This window comes from Phycodurus eques, chromosome 1, assembly GCF_024500275.1.
Source record: "Phycodurus eques isolate BA_2022a chromosome 1, UOR_Pequ_1.1, whole genome shotgun sequence".
Taxonomy (NCBI): Eukaryota; Metazoa; Chordata; class Actinopteri; order Syngnathiformes; family Syngnathidae; genus Phycodurus; species Phycodurus eques.
The window spans coordinates 11,304,920-11,322,957 of record NC_084525.1 but is presented as its reverse complement, the minus strand read 5'-3'; the positions used below and the strand labels follow the sequence as shown (position 1 = coordinate 11,322,957).

The following is an 18,038-nucleotide window of genomic DNA, read 5'->3' as shown; positions in this document are numbered from 1 at the left end:
CAATGGTGAGTGTGGTCAGGAAGTGAAGAAATGGGTCCAAGCAGGTTGGAACGGGTGGAGGAAGGTGTCAGGTGTGTTATGTGACAGAAGAGTCTCTGCTAGGATGAAGGGCAAAGTTTATAAAACAGTGGTGAGGCCAGCCATGATGTACGGATTAGAGACAGTTGTACTGAAGAGACAACAGGAAGCAGAGTTGGAGGTGGCGGAAATGAAGATGTTGAGGTTCGCTCTCGGAGTGACCAGGTTGGATAAAATTAGAAATGAGCTGATCAGAGGGACAGCCAAGGTTTGATGTTTTGGAGACAAAGTTAGAGAGAGCAGACTTCGATGGTTTGGACACATCCAGAGGAGAAATAGTGAGTATATTGGTAGAAGGATGATGAGGATGGAGCTACCAGGCAAGAAAGCTAGAGGAAGACCAAAGAGAAGTTTGATGGATGTCGTGAGGGAAGACATGATGGCAGTTGGTGTTCGAGAGGAGGCTGCAGGAGATAGGCTTACATGGAAAAGGATGACGTGCTGTGGCAACCCCTAGTGGGACAAGCCGAAAGGAAAAGAAGATTCAGTTGCTCCATGTAAGTGCAGTGTAAAACAAACCTCTCTTGTGGAAACTAACAAAATTACAAGAAATTGCTCCCTTGGCCAATTAAAAAACGTAAAAACATAAATTGTAAAACAATTCTAAAAGTAAACCCATTTTACCCAAACTGTATGATTCAATCCAGTAATTAACAAGAAATTAAAAATGCAGTTCTCATGATATGCTATGACGGTTGATGTAACCTTTTTGTCTTTTATTTTATTCAAATACACACCACTGAACTGCATGCACCTTGTCAACATGCCCTCATATACAGCAGGGCATAGTCGCTCCATTTTCCGGACACAAGAGGGAGCACAAAAACAAACGCCACCTTAAAGATGTTTCACTTGCATACCTTCAAATGTCCATCCATCAGTCCATTCTCTGTTGTGCTTTAGAGTAAGCCGGAGTACCACAGAGATGTTCCAAAGGAGCTTCATTTTTATACCTTGCAACTCAATAATGGAAGACATTAAGAGTCACCCACTCCAAGCGCAATACAGAGAGAAAAAAACAGGTTGTTCAAGTAAGAGTGACCAGTTTTTAATATCTTAAGACATCTGTGCAACATTGTTCCAAATGTTACATCACTGCATGATCTGTAATGTGTCTCAATATTTACAAAAATGCTGCATACATCAAACCATTAAAAAAAAAAAAAAGTCTAAACAATATCAAAATAATGGACTCTTGACAAACTATACTGTATATCTAGGCCACATTAATGCAGAACAAACTGGAGCAATCAAGTGCACATCATACTTCACACATCTCATCTGTTAAGTATATATTAGTGAGGCAATATATACTCACAGGAAAAATAAAATACTGACAATGGGAGGTTGGAAGAGGATGATTCAAACCAAATCAAAGGACAAAAAGTAGTGATAAACACAGACCTCCACACAACAGCTTTTGAGTTGGAGCACACATAAGGCTCCTGCATGTCAACACACACGGGAGACAGAATGAACTTTACCCAAAGAGTTTTGTGTTCACCGAGACACCTGGAGGATTTCCTCGACATCGATCACGGTGATGCACCTTAAAGCCGACACTTTGAGGACGTCCACTGGTCGGTGGGGATGCCACGTTTAGATTTAGCCACATGGCTGCAACCAAATGTCTTCAAGTTGCACAGGTTGCCTCATACGGTACAAGCGTGCGTTTGTTTGCAGTGATTCAGTCTGACCTTAAGGCTCCTCTGTAGGTTTGTTCCAGAAGGAACATAAACACCTTCGCTTGTTGGAGTGGAAGTCCTAGTGTGGAAGCATACATGTACACGACTTGGACAGGACAGGTCAAGTAATGTTACTCTTTTCAGAGGTTTAACACTGAGGCAGTACCAGCAAAACTATATTCTTGAAATGTTCGGAAAGATGATTACTCTTGTGAGAATCTTCAATAGCAAGATGGTGGCATTGTTAGAGGCGAGCTTTTGATCTTCACTCATTGGTTTATTGCACTTGTTTCATTCTGTAGTGATTTCAGCTTGTTGGCCATAATGTGACTGAAAAGCCATGGCCTCTACTTGGTAGTGTAACATGACATTTATTACCAACATAGACAGCAACCGCTTTCTTTCTCACATAAGCATTTTCATAAATAAAACATTATGGAACAAAAACAAGAAGCCTTGCTGTCCAAGTGTCTTCTGTTAAGTTCACTTCTTAAATAAAACAGGGGACCTTAGGAATGAATACGTGAGCTATACTTCTGTTAAAACAAAACATACATATACACATATAAGGCTTGAGTTCTTAACTCTTGGTAGTGTTATTGCCATCTAGGATATTTGTAAAGCTTAAAATAAATATGAAGAACTGTACAGGAATAATTTACAACAAGCAAACTGGATAAAACTAAACAAGGCCCCTAAATGTGTGAATATTTCACCCCTCGAGTGTTAATTTTCCTCATCGTTAATGTGAACTAAAAAAGGGGGGGAAAATGACATTCGAATTACAATATTTCGGCCAAAACGAAACAATCCACAATAAAAAGCAATTTGTACTTGAGAGAATCACTATGACCGCAAATATTTAACTTAAAACAAAATTTCAAATAATTCCCTATATTTTCAAAGGCAGGAAACTCAGGAAATGCAAGAAAGGTCACAATGATGATGACGATAATTCTGCTTTGTGACGTTTTAGCAACATTCGTGCTTGCGGAAAGGCTGAACACTTTCTGCTGGTAAAGTTCATTCTGTATTTTTTTTTTTTCGTGAACACTTTCATGTATGAAGTAACAGAACTTTTTCCGCGGCTGTTGTACAAAAACAAACTCAAAGCAACGGTCGTAGTTCTTGTCATATAAAAGCTGTTTTCGTATTTATCGCGTACGTGCGGTCCGATGCAAACGCACGTCTGAATAGAAACCAAGACATTGGTACACTTCTGCTTTGTTTTTGTACAACAAAAGATAAAATGTGCATTAGATACGCTTGTACATTACATTTTACAGTATTTACATACATTTCTTAATAATATGACATTTCAGGATTATCTATTTACATCATGAAAATGTATCAGAAATATTTGGACTGTCTATTTGTCTTAAATATGTAAGGTAATGCTCATAGCTTTTTTTTGTTGTCTTTTTAAGATCTTATCCTAGAAAAAAATAGTTACTTCAGTAAGCTGTAGACAAATTGGAACATTTTTGATGGTTCTTTCCATTTCTTTCTTCTTACTACAGTAAAAATGATCATCGGATGTTCCAGCACCTCAAAAGTCAGGAAGTCAAGTCTATGATGACGTCACGGAACAGCGAAGGAACACACAGCGTCAATGTGTAGCACCTGGGATAGCTCAGACGGCAGCGAGGAGGTGAGGAGGAGGAGGATGACACATTCATTGCTATCTGGAGATCTTCCTCCTCTTCGGCTTGGGCATCTTCACCTGTCGATCTCTTGACGGGATCTGATGGCAGGGAGAAGAAGAATGTGACGGTGCACTAAGCAACACGAAGAAAAAAAACCTACAGGTCGGCCACTGGACTCACCGTGCCCGATATTTTGTCCAGCTCGCTCATGGCCTCGTGGATAGCAGCTTCCAAGTGATTATTCAGTTTCCCCGGCCTGCTGAACAAACGGATAACATTGTTGATATTCAGCAAAGTCTGGTGGGATGTACTTCCGTTTGAGGTCGTGTGGTTGCGACAACCAATGACGAGTCTACTTACTTCAAGCCTCTTTTAGCAACTCGATCAAGTGCCTCCAAGTCATGTGTTAAAGTTTTTAGCTTCTCTGGCTCTACCTGGGTGGACACAAGACGAAACTTCATTAACTGTTCATCCAACAGCTGTTCCTAATGATTATTTCTCACAATAAATCAGATAATCTTAAATAGCAATACTAGCCATTTAGGATAAAAGACATCTCCTAAAAATTAATCACATCCACCATTTGTATAATCTGAATTGCATAACAGAAATTGGAACAGTATTTTACAAGTGGGAATGTGGCTGCGGGCGGCACGGTGGACGACTGGTTAGAGCGTCAGCCTCACAGTTCTGAGGACCTGGGTTCAATCCCCGGCCCCGCCTGTGTGGAGTTTGCATGTTCTCCCTGTGCCTGCGTGGGTTTTCACCGGGCACTCCGGTTTCCTCCCACACCCCCAAAAAAACATGGATGAATTGGAGACTCTAAATTGCCCGTAGGTGTGAATGTGAGTGCGAATAGTTGTTTGTTTGTATGAGCCCTGCGATTGGCTGGCAACCAGTTCAGGGTGTACCCCGCCTCCTGCCCAATGATAGCTGGGATAGGGTCAAGAACGCCCGCGACCGAGGAGAAGGAGAAGCGGCTCGGAAAATGGATGGATGGATGAATGTGGCTGCGTTCAGAATTAACCAATCACATTAAAACTCATGTTGAATTGGCACTCAGCACATACCCGCCACTATTTAGAGGGCCTCGGATTAAGCACAAACAAAGTTCAGATGCTCTAGTAGGCTTTTCCTGACATTTTTGTCGTCACATTTTAAAGCACATGTCATGGTCTGCAAAGAGCTTCCACAGCATGCGAGGGATCTGACTGTTCAAAGGTATCAGCAAGGAGAAGGGTACAAAAGAATTTCCGAGGCTTTAAATATACCATGGAACACAGTAAACAGTCATCAAAAAGTGGAGAAAATAAAGCACAACAGTGACATTACCAAGTACTGGACAACTGGGCGTCCATCCAAAATTAATAAAAAGACGAAAACTAGTCAGGGAGGCTGTCATGAGGCCAACAACCATATTGAAGGAGCTGCAGGACTTTCTGGCAATACACATACATATAACAGCCAAAATCCCCCCCCCCCCCCCCAAAAAAATTGTAACAATAAAAATTTAAAAGGAATAAATAAGACAAAATATATTTAGCAAATATAAATCATTTTTGTAAATATAATTGACCTAAAACAGGAAAATTTCAGTCCAATTTTATGTCAAGACGGGAAAAATCTGCTGTTCCTGCTGTGCGCGCCTTGGCCTCTTAGGGTCAGTGTGGCGCGATGCATGCAAAAAAAATAAAACAAAGCATGGAGCTACACGTTTGCAGTAAACAAAAATCACAGTAAAACACTTGTTTTTCAAAGATTATGAAGAATATATGCCTGTGAGTATTTTTTATCCGTATGTATGTGTTACTATGGAATTTGTGTATAAACATTCGTAATTTGAAAGTAAATCCCACCTGTGATCTAATGCTACTTCTAACTAGCCCATCAATGGGGGTTTCCATTGACTGTTAGCATTAAACTAAACACACACAAAAAAGAATTACACCTATTGTATATTTAAATACACATGATAGTTTTGGATATGGCCATCTTAACTCGTTTAGTGCCAGCCGTTTTCAGAAAAGAAAACCCCCTTGGGTCCCAGGCGTTTTTGAGCGACTTTAAAGGTTTACAGAATATTTTGTTCAATGATTGTATTCATACCAAATCTACCAAATTAAAGGATGAGCTCTCTTCTTTCAGCAGAAAAAAAAGCTAGACCCTGGCCTTTTCCATTCTTTAGTTATGTGGAGTGAAACAGGTAAAGTTTACGTTTTTTGGTCGCGTCTCACAGATTATGGAGATAATTAGCTTTTTGTGAAAAGCAGCATTTATGCAACAGTAACTTTGATGCTTGCATTTTTTTTTTTGCTTTTTGTCACATTACGCGTTTTCACTGCATAATCCAGCTAAAACAACATTTAGCTTTTGATTGCAAAATAATCACGTATTTAGCTATATGATGCGCTGTGAGTGAGGCGATCTGATCGGATATCACATCAGTCATGACGCTACATGTTTCCTGGCTGTTGACATGGCGACCGTGATCCTCATCATACAAGAGCTCAGTTAGAAAGTTAGACGATCTTTATGTCTCAAAAGTGTTCTCTGTCAATTGACTGTCTGTTGTCGTACTAGAGCGGATCCAACTACCGGAGACAAACTCCTTGTGTGTTTTTTGGACATACTTGGCAAATAAAGATGATTCTGATTCTGATTATAACACATTTCTGACACAAACACATCATTGTGCCAACTACCACAATACATATTCTGTGAATCATTTACATTTACTTTTGTCTCTGAGTGCAAAAATACTCCAGCTCGTCTGACTTCCAACCTGTCGGCGCCGCTCATTAGTGCATGTCAGGCTATAAGGCTGTGTTTCAAATCTAAAAATGGTGCATCGCTGCCCTCTGCTGGCGGTTTCGCTATTAGTAGGCTGTTGAATGTTTGTGGGAAGGCACGTCAAAGTGTCCTCTACCACTTCCCGTGAAGAAACGTAAACTACGTATTAATACATGCTCGGCACCCAATAGATAGGTTTAAAACTACGTATTAATACGTGTTAGGCATTAAATGAGTTAACTCATTCACTGCCAGCCTTCCCAGTTAACATGGATATTTGACTTCTAAAGCCGTCAATGGCAGTGAATGTGTTTTAACAGTATTACACCTGGTGTGTCATTAAACGGTTTAAAGCACATTGGCAGAGATTGTGTTTGTGGTTGTGGTTGTGCACGCACTCGCACACACAACCATAAGAGTCTGCGTGTCACTTTCAGTCACTTATGTACTAAAAATACCCTAATACGTTACATGGTTTAATATAAAACGAAACTATTACTGTGCCATTCGGCAATATTTTTATACCTTTGGATTTTGTCACTTTGTGACATTTAAAATGTTAGAAAACGTCTAAAACGTATCTTTTTCCACCCGATCTCGATCAGCTGAAAATCACGTGATCGAAAATCGGGGTCGATCGGATCGGGACATCCCTAGTACAAACACAACACTGTTTATCACCAAGAGAACACCATACCTTGTACAGTGAAGCATGATGGTGGTAGCGTCATGCTTTGGGGCTTTTCTTCAGATGGAACTGCAGCTTTAGTCTAGGTGGCGGGAATTACTAACAGTTCTAAATACCTGTCACTGTTTGCAAGAAAAAACCTTCAGGCTTCTAATAGGAAGCTAAAGATTAAGAGGAACTTTAGCTTTCAGCATGACAATGGCCCAAAGTACATAGCCATATAAACAAAAGTATGGCTTCACCAGAGGAAGAATAACTCATTTAGTGCCTCGGACTTATTAATACGTTTTTTAGAATTGAACATTCAGTGGCAACAATGTATTGATATGTCTTTTACTTTTTTTCACAGGGAGGGCAGCGGGAGAGTCTGATGCTTCACTCCTATCATTGTCATGCTAGAAGACAATGTTAATGAGGCAGAATCACCAGCAGATGGGAGCAACGCACCATTTTAGAATCAAGATCAGTCACACATTTCAATGTGTGAGGAGGAGGAAATGGTGGCGGTCACAGGCTGCAACCCGGATTAGTTGAAGCATTTTACACTCGAAGAGACAATGTATACAGTATGAGTTGTGGTAGTTGGCAGAAGTATGTTTGTGTCATGAATGTGATAAAGTACGACAGAGATCTTGGATGTATGACGCGGACCACGTTCGCTATATACGGAGCTCCTTTAAACAATGTCCATGACTGACGTGACATTCGGTGAGAAGTGTCACTTGGCGCGTGCATATCAGTAAATACATTTTGGTATCAAAAGCCATTCCTAAATATTGTTTTAGCTGGTTCATGGAATAAAACCACTGTTCAGATGTTAGGAGTGTCACAAAAGCAAAAAATAATTGCATAAAAGTCTTTGTATGTTTCATATTGTTTTGTAAAAATAAATAAATAAATAAAATCAATTCCTCTGGTTTCTGGGAAAAACATCCGAATTTAGTAAAACCTACCAACATTCTACTGCTGAAAGTAGTCTATGGCTACTAAGCTACGGAAAAAGGTAGAAACTTTTTTTTTCCTGGTGAAAGAAGGGAGTCATTTCCTTCATTTGGTAGATTCAGTGCATAAATAATCGTAGAACACAATGGGAGCGGTTGGTGTGTCGTCACCGAATGGTCACGTGTCGTGTCAGTTGGCAAAAAGCGGACTAAGTCAACGGCCAGTCAGAGTTATTCAGACTTATTTTCGTTAATTAATAAATGGTAGTGTTGTGTTGCGTTATGGGCTGTATATACAGATTTGATCACAATGATTCTAAGAGCTTTTACGGCATCCCAATGAAACCTGAACCTCATTTAAAGCTTCACAGGCAGCTATTACGTGAAGAGGAACCGACACTGACCGATCATGTTTGCTTTCTGCACTTTATATAATAGTAAGAAACTTAACTTTATTTTAACTTGCTTGGCAATATAATATTACAATATTAAATATCACATTATTCCTATTTAAAGTTTATATTTTCATATTTTGCACAAGAGCAATGGCCAGCTAATAACTTGCATCTTACTATTAAATATTTGACGCCTGCTTTACTTTTGGTTATATGTTACCTTTTATAGTAGGCCTACTATCGTATACAAATTACAAATGGGGTACGAGTCTTGTACTTTAACCAAATATGCTACATATTGAGACCTTTTGCCGTCTGAACATTTTCCAGTCAACAACTGAATGATTAACACTTACATTGTCTAAAATGGCTTTCTTTTCTGATAATGGCTGGCAATTAATGAGTTAAGGATTTGGAATGGGCCAGCCAGAGTCCAGACCTGAATCCGATCAATCTGTGGGTGATCTCAACAGGGCTGTGCAAGGGCAATCCCCTTGCGAGCTGACAGATTTGTAGCATTTTTTGCAAGAATGGGGAGAAAAAATAAATAAATCACCACATCAAGATGTGCCACACTGATCGACTCCTACCAAAAAGACTGAGAAATGTGATAAAAGTCAAAGGTGCTGCAACAAAGTATAATTTTGAGAGTGGGTATATTTATGCAACCTGTAACATTTTTTTTAATTTTCCCCCTAAAACGATTTCAGTTTGTTTTTCAACCGAGTACTACAAGGTATATGGTTGCATTAAAGGTGGTAGTTATCTTGGTCTCATTTTTACATCACAAAAACCTGCCACTTGAACAGGGGTGTGTAGACTTTTTATATCAACTGTATATACATTTATAAACAAGGCTTCAAAATTATTTTGCAAATATGCTTCTGATTTTCCTAAATTTTCAACGCAAATGACAATACCATTCAGCATAAGTAATCAACCGTTAAGAGTATAATTTGAATGTTTCTTTAAAAAAATAAATACATAAATTGCACTCTCAAATTAATATTGATTTTAATATAGAACTGAAAACAGTAATTTGTGGAATTAACTGAAATAAGGTATTTCAAACTGAAACATCTTAGTGGTTGTTGCATTTTAAAATATGACTCCTTATTTGATAGCATCTTCACAATTCTTGCACACATTGGACTTTTGAGTTTTTGGAGAGATTCTGCTTGAATTTGTTTGCAGGATGTCCGAATAGCCTCCCAGAGCTGCTGTTTGGATGTGAACTGCCTCCCACCCTCACAAATCTTCTCAATAGGGATAAAGCCAGGGAAGGAGGGGGGCCACACATGAGTTTCTCTCCCTTTATGCACATAGCAGCAAATGATGCAGAGGTATTTCTTGCAGGATGAGATGGTGCATTGTCATGTTTAATGATGATTTTGTCACGCAAGCATGGTTTCTTTTTGAACCATGGACGAAAGTGGTCAGTCAGAAACACCACATACTGTTTAGGTAATTTTAACACCTTCAGGGATCCTACAGGGGCCGACCCGTTCTCTCCCCCTCGATTCTGACTCAAAACATTACTTCGCTGCCACCTTGCTGATATCGCAACCTTGTTGGAGCATGGTGTCCCTCCATTACTCCATACATCTGGACAATCCAGGGTTGCACAGCCACTCATCAGTGAACAATATCATGTTACAAAGAATCCCTCTGCATCATTGGCAGCTTTGGGCATACAGTGCCACCAAAAAGTATTCACACGCCTTCACTTATTCTAAAGCTTATTTGAGTATAGTTTTCTTTATAAAAAAAAAATATATATATATATATATATATATATATATATATATACATAAAATATCCCATAAGGACATTCGTTGAAAATTTATTTAAAAAAATAAATAATGTAAACATTCAAACATAACTGGTACATAAAAATAACTGGTACATAAAAATGACAATCTTAAGATCAGATGCATCTGATATCCACTGATCATCCTTGAGATGCTTCTACAAGTTGAATGGAGTCCACCTGTGGTAAATTCAGTTGATTGAACATAATTTGGATGGCACACGCCTGTCTATATAAGGTCTCATAGTAGGCAGTGCATATTAGAGCAGAAACCAAGCAATGAAGTCTAAGGAATTGTCTTTAGACCTCTGAGACCGGATTGTGTCAAGGCACAAATCTGGCGAAGGAAACAAAAGAATTTCAAAAGCATTGAAGGTCCCGAAAAGCACTGTGGTCTTGATTATTCGGAAATGGAAGAAGTTTGGAACCACCAGAACCCTTTTTAAAGCTGGCCCTCCGACCAAACTGAATAACTGGGGAAGAAGGGCCTTGGTCAGAGAGGTGAACAAGAACCCTATGGTCACTAAGGCGGAGCTACAGTGTTCCCTTGCTGAGATAGGAGAACCATCCAGAAGGTCAACCATTGCTAATGGACTCAACAAATCAGGGCTTTATGGTAGTGGCCAGAAGGAAGTCACTTCTCACTAAAAGGCACATGGCAGCCCGCTTGGAGTTTGCCAAAAGCCACCTTAAGGATTCTCAGACCTAGAGAAACAAAATTCTCTGGTCTGATGAAACCAAAATAGAAAATTTTTGGCCTGAATTGCAATCGTCATATCTGGAGAAGAAGAGGTACTGCTCATCACCTGGCTAACACCATCCCTAGTGTGAAGCATGGTGGTGGCAGCAGCACACTGTAGGGCTGTTTTTCTGCTGGAGGAACTGGACGACTATTCCGCACAGAGGGTAAGATGACAGCTTCCAAATATGGAGAAATTCTTAAAGAGAACTGGCTCCAGAGTGCTCTCGAAATCAGACTAGTGTGTTGATTCACCTTCAAAAACGCCAATGATCCAAAGCACACAGCCAAGATAAAGGAGTGGCTTCAAGAGCAGCCTGTGAATGTCCTTGAGTGGCCCAGCCAGAGCCCGGAATTGAATCCAATCGAACATCTCTGGAAAGACCTAAAAACGGCTGTCCACCAACGCTGCTCATTCAACCTGACTGACCTTGAGAGGATCTGTGGAGAAGAATGGGAGAAAATGCCCCAAAACATGTGTCCCAAGCTCATACAGAAAAACCTAAGAAGACTTGAAGCTGTGATTGCTGCCATAGGTGCTTCAAAAAATATGAAGGCAAGGGTGTGAATATTTATGTACCTATTATGTTAAAATGTTTACATTTTCAATAAATTTGCACAACTGTGAAAATATGTTTTTTACCTTGTCATTATGGGATATTTTATGTAGATTTTTTTTAAACTATCAAATCAGCTTTAGAAAAAATCTGTAACATAGCAAAATGTGGAAAAAGTGAAGGGGTGTGAATACTTTCTGGTGGCACTGTAAAAGGAGAGAAACTCATGGTGTGACTCCTATTCTTCCTTCATTTCAACCCTGTTGAGAACCTTTGGAGCATCCTTAACCAAAAGATCAATGAGGGTGGGAGGAAGTTCACACCCAAACAGCAGCTCTGGGAGGCTATTCTGACATCCTTCAAAGAAATTCAGGCAGAAACTCTCCAAAATTCAAATTCTCAAAATTATCCGATGGATTTAACAATTGTGAAGCTGCTATTAAGGAGTCCTATGTTAAAATGTAACTTGACCTGTGAAGATGTTTTTAATTGAAATTGCTTTTGAGTTCAGTAAATGAGACCTAATGCTGCAAATTAAAAAAAAAAAGAAAATTCTGTTCTTTGCAACTTACTACAACTATACTACTATAAAATATTTTGAAACTCTGTTGTGCATAATCTTTTGGAAGAGTGCGATTTAAGTTAATTTTGAATTTGCATTGACGACAGGCACATCTCAATACATAAGTGTGAAAAGCTTAATTTTCTTAGAAAGTTCAATTCAAAAAGTGAAACTCATAGAAACAAATATTTTCATATATATATATATGTCTCATTTTTTATTGATATATATATATATATATATATACACACACACACACATATATATATATATATATATACAACGCCAATTGCAATGAAGTTGGGACGTTGTGTTAAATAAAAACTGAATACAATGATTTGCAAATCATGTTCAACCTATATTGAATTGAATACACTACATAGACAAGATATTTAATGTTCAAACTGCTAAAATTATTTTTAACAAATAATCATTAACTTAGAATTTTATGGCTGCAACACGTTCCAAAAAAGCTGAGACAGGGTCATGTTTACCACTGTGTTACATCACCTTTTCTTTTACAACATTCAATAAACATTTGGGAACTGAGGACACTAATTGTTGAAGCTTTGTAGGTGGAATTCTTTCCCATTCTTCAGCTGTTCAACAGTCCGGGGTCTCCGTTGTTGTATTTTACGCTTCATAATGCGTCACACATTTTGAATGGGAGACAAGTCTGGACTGCAGGCACCCCAGTCTAGAACCCGCACTCTTTTACTACGAAGCCACGCTGTTGTAACACGTGCAGAATGTGGTTTAGCATTGACTTGCTGAAATGAGCAGGGGCCATGAAAAAGGCATTGCTTGGTTGGCAGCATACATTTCTCCAAAACCTGTATGTACCATTCAGCATTAATTAATAATCCTTTTATACCCAATTATGGCACCACCTGTTCCCAATTACCCTGTTCACCTGTGGGATGTTCCAAACAGGTGTTTGATGAGCATTCCTCAGCTTTTTCAGTATTTTTTGCCACCTGTCCCAGCTTTTTTTTAACGTGTTGCAGCCATAAATTTCTAAGTTAATGATTATTTGCTAGAAACAAAGTTTATCAGTTTGAACATTAAATATCTTGTCTTTTTAGTGTGTTCAATTAAATATAGGTTTAACATGATTTGCAAATCATTGTATTCTGTATTTATTTATGTTTAAAACAATGTCCCAACTTCATTAGAATTGGGGTTGTATAAAAGTTCAAATTCCAATGAAGTTGGGACATAGTGTTAAACAAATAAAAACAGTCGAACAGTTTAAGGACAATGTTCCTCAACGTACAATTGCAAGGAATTTATGGATTTAATCATCTATGGTCTTTAATATCATGAAAAGGTTCGGAGAATCTGGAGAATCACTGCATGTAAGCGGCAAGGCCGAAAATCAACATTGAATGCCTGTGACCTTCGATCCCTCAGGCGGCACTGCATCAAAAACCGACATCAATGTGTAAAGGATATCATCTTGTGGGCTCAGGAACACTTCAGAAAACCAAAGTCAGTAAATAGAGTTTGGCGCTACATCCGTATGTGCAACTTGAAACTCAACTATGCAAAGCAAAAGTAATTTATCAACAACACCTGGAAACGCTGCCGGCTTCTCTGGGCCCGAGCTCATCTAAGATGGACTGATGTAAAGTGTAAAAGTGTTCTGTGGTCCAACGAGTCCACATTTCAAATTGTTTTTGGAAATTGTGGACATCGTGTCCTCCGGGCCACAGATTAAAAGAACCATCCGGACTGTTATGGACGCAAAGTTCAAAAGCCAGCATCAGTGACGGTATGGGGCTGTGTTAGTGCCAATGGGATGGGTAACTTACACATCTGTGAAGGCACCATTAATGCTGAAAGGTACATGCTGCCATCCAAGCAACGTCTTTTTCATGGACGCCCCTGCTTATTTCAGCAAGACAATGCCAAACCGCATTCTGCACGTGTTACAACAGCGTGGCTTCGTAGTAAAAGAGTGCGGGTACTAGACTGGTCTGCCTGCAGTCCAGAACTCTCTCCCATTGAAAATGTGTGCCGCATTATGAAGCGTAAAATACGATAACGGAGACCCCGGACTGTTGAACAGCTGAAGCTGTACATCAAGCAAGAATGGGAAAGAATTCCACCTACAAAGCTTCAACAATGAGTGTCCTGAGTTCCCAAATGTTTATTGAATGTTGTTAAAAGAAAATGTGATGTAACACAGTGGTAAACATGACCCTGTCCCAGCTTTTTTGGAACGTGTTGCAGCCATAAAATTCGAAGTTAATGATTATTTGCTAAAAAGAATAAAGTTTATCAGTTTGAACATTAAATATCATTCTCTTGGTAGTGTATTCAATTAAATATAGGTTGAACATGATTTGCAAATCATTGTATTGTTTATATTTGTTTAACACGTCCCAACTTCATTGGAATTGGGGTTGTGTATATATATATATATATATATATATATATATATATATATATATATATATATATATATATATATATATATACATACACACACACACACACACACACACACACACACATGCATATATATATACACACACATATACGCATATATATATATATATATATATATATACATATATATGGGTATATATGTGTGTGTATATATATATATATATATATATATATATACACACACACATATATACCCATTCACATGCACATATACGCATATATATACATATATATAAATACACACACAAACATAATTTGATGACTATAGGTTACAGGAAACAACCCAAAATTCATCGTCTCTAGAAACTAGAATATAAAGTAACAAACCAAGAAACAATGACAATGTTTTTTAATGTGGAAATTAGACAATAATTTGCCTTCTGAAAAGTATTTTCCCAAGTGTTTCATCAATATATAATGTATGAGTACTGAAATAAATTGACTTTTCAACCATATTCTAATTGATTGAGATGTACCTGTCTTGAGGAAACTGAAACATATTTGCATAATAATTTGACAGTGTTGATGTTAGTGGAACACACTTTGGCAGCTTGACAGCTGATTACCTTTCTTTGAAATGAAATGTTCTCCATCATACACCAAACATTATGCTGTTTATCTGTGTTTATTGTGTTCTGAATAGCTGAGAAGCTTTGTTCTTTTGTTGTGTATTTATTAATCACGCAATGGATAAAATAGTTTAGTGACGCGACCCCATGTCTGAACATGGAAAGAACAGAAGCAATGATTTGTGAAACCTGGTTTTGTTTGTTTCCATATTAAGGACGACCAGGAGTTACTATGTTGCCACTGTGCAGTTGTCTCACCTTGGCCTGATCCCGCAGTTGCATTGCAGCGGTGTGTACCTGTTCATCCCCTGCCAGCTTGGCTGGCCAATGGGGGAAGCCCTTGAGCTGGCCCCACACCAGCTCTCCCATGTTGAAAGTCCTGGAACGGTAGTGAAGCAGCTCTGAGGAAGGCGAGTCCGGCTGCCGAAGGTCTTCCTCGCTGCTCAGACTCTTTGTGTCAGAGGGGCTGGGCGCCATCCCGTTGAAGTGGCCATTGTAGTGGCTGTAGTCTTTGGCGCTGGCTAGAGGTCCTTCAAGGCTCGTAGACGAACTGGGAGACTGGTCGTCAGCTGTTAGTTCCTGCCGAGGTGGTCCAAGAACTTCTCCAAAACCCCGGGTGTTGAAGAGCGGGGTGGTGCCATTAATGTGAGCACAACGTTCCACAGTCTGCTCTAGACGCTCCTTGTAGTTAGCAGGTGTCCGGCTACAGTTGTTGAAGCGGTAGCTATCGTCAAGAAAGCTCTTGCCATGAGCCAAGGCCACACTCTGGTCATTGGAGCCATTGATGGAGCAAGGTGGGACGGGGGGCAATGCAGCAGATCGTTCCATGCAGGGACTACTTCTAACCTGGGTGGAGCACTCCAGGAAGTCCTCACCGCCCCAGACGCCGTTGTTGGTATGTGTATCGAAGCCTCCACCATGATGAATTTCCCCATCCCACTGCCCCCTGGGAGTTCCACAGCCAGGGGACTGGAAGTAGTCATTGGCCTCTGTGCCATCTGGAGTGCTCTTCCCTGGATCCACGTTCTTTTGAACTCGGACTGGCCTAACCTGCCGGGTTCTGGCTTGCTGAGGTAAAACCTCCCCTTCCCGGTGCAGAACTGCACTGACCACCTGGGGGAGGCTGACAGGCTCCCCAATGGAGGCAGTGAAGGCACTCATGGCACTGAGGGCAGGCATGGGGCTTACCTGTGTGGTCCCACTTACTGTGGCGGTAATGGTTACTTGCATCCCTTTACTGGCAGCATCCACCACAGCCCTATAGATTGCGTCCACGGACTCCGAGCCTCTGCCAGGGGCCCTGTCAGAGCAGGGGGTTCCAGTTCGCAAGCCTTCGCCTTGGTGTGGCTGCCCCTCGCTAAACTGGGGGTGTGTCATTAGCCCCTGCTGTAAATCACAAAATAACATTCATCATGAAATCTTCCAGAATAGGCACAGACCTCAAATGCAATCCAATCATCCCACCTGGTAATTCTGGTAGAGGCAAACCATGGAGTCAACGTTAGCATTGCTGCTGTCTGTGTAAGGTGGGTTGTCAGAGAAGTGCTGCTGACCCTGGTAGGCTGGCTGGGAGGCTCCACCCTGTTGCATGACCTGGTTGACTGACTGCTTGTACATCTGTCCTCTGCCAGTGTTAACATTTGGCTGCAGGCCGATGGAAGAGGGGTTTCCTGAATAGTGACGATGAAAAAGTACCACGTCAGACTTGGAAAGCAAAGCCCATGTTACTGGTTTCACACAATGAGCAAGATGCAACATGGAGAGAAAGGACTGTCAGTAGTCTGAAAAGATTAAGGCATAAATAATAACTAGATTGATTAATTAGCCCTAAAATTAAACAACTTTATGAGACTGCTGGATTGAGGAGAGATTAATTTATGTCCCTGGTTGTGGATTCATCAACAGACAACTCAGATGAAGCTCATCTTAGATTGTCTGTGTGGTTTTTCCAATGGTGACGATGTCAATGAGGCCATACTGGACCAAATAGTGCAGGGAAGACATACAACTGGAAAAAAAAATAAATCCAAAAGATTGTTTTATTTTTTAAAGACAACGGACTGGAAGGTGTCTGTTTGTTACAGACTTATACATATACATACACATACACACACACACACCAAACACATATATATATATATATATATATACACACATATACACACATATATATATATATACATACACACACACATATATATATATATATATATATATATATATATACACACACATAAATATATCACACACACACACACATACCCCCTCCTTGAGCCGTCACCTTATCGTGGTGGAGGGGTTTGTGTGTCCCAATGATCCTAGGAGCTAAGTTGTCTGGGGCTTCACGCCCCTGGTAGGGTCACCCATGGCAAACAGGTCCTAGGTGCGGGACCAGACAAAGCACGGCTCAAAGACCACTCATGATGAAGACAAAAAATGGACTCAGGTTTCCCTTGCCCGGACGCGGGTCACCGGGGCCCCCCTCTGGAGCCTGGCCTGGAGGTGGGGCTCGAAGGAGAGGGCCTGGTGGACAGGCCTGAACCCATGGGGCCCGGGCCGGGCACAGCCCGAAAGGATAACGTGGGTCCCCCTTCCCATGGGTTCACCACCTGTGGGAAGGGCCATAGGAGTCAGGTGCAGTGCGAGCTGGCCGATGGCCGAAGGCGGGGACCTTGGCGATCCGATCCCTGGCGACAGAAGCTGGCTCTAGGGACGTGGAATGTCACCTCTCTGGCAGGGAAGGAGCCCGAGATGGTGTGTGAGGTCGAGAAGTTCCGACTAAATATAGTCGGACTCGCCTCCACGCAAAGCTTGGGCTCTGGTACCAGTCCTCTCGAGAGGGGTTGGACTCTCTTCCACTCTGGAGTTGGCCACGGTGAGAGGCACCAAGCAGGTGTGGGTATACTTATTGCTCCCCGGCTCGTCGCCTGTACGTTGGGGTTCACACCGGTGGATGAGAGGGTAGCCTCCCTCCGCCTTCGGGTGGGGGGACGGGTCCTGACTGTTGTTTGTGCCTATGCACTAAACAGCAGTTCAGAGTACCCACCCTTTTTGGAGTCCTTGGAAGGGGTGCTGGAGAGCGCTCCCGCTGGGGACTCCATCGTTCTGCTGGGGGACTTCAATG

The 18,038-nt window shown here is 40.8% G+C and overlaps 1 protein-coding gene across 3 annotated transcripts in view; it reads right to left on the bottom strand.

Moving 5' to 3' along the window:
- Positions 1–1,126: 1,126 nt before the first annotated feature.
- LOC133402750 (methyl-CpG-binding domain protein 5-like) overlaps positions 1,127–18,038 on the bottom strand; it is a 45,406-nt gene continuing 28,494 nt past the window's right edge. For 2 of the 3 annotated variants that reach the window (XM_061676834.1, XM_061676844.1), the window contains exons 6-10: positions 16,379–16,584; positions 15,173–16,300; positions 3,770–3,843; positions 3,590–3,668; positions 1,127–3,507 (exon numbers count right to left, since the gene is read on the bottom strand). In XM_061676834.1, coding sequence (XP_061532818.1) covers positions 3,445–3,507; positions 3,590–3,668; positions 3,770–3,843; positions 15,173–16,300; positions 16,379–16,584 — 1,550 coding nt within the window. In that variant the 3' untranslated portion in view covers positions 1,127–3,444. The remainder of the gene's footprint in view (positions 3,508–3,589; positions 3,669–3,769; positions 3,844–15,172; positions 16,301–16,378; positions 16,585–18,038) is intronic. The other variant, XM_061676853.1, reaches the window with a different exon arrangement.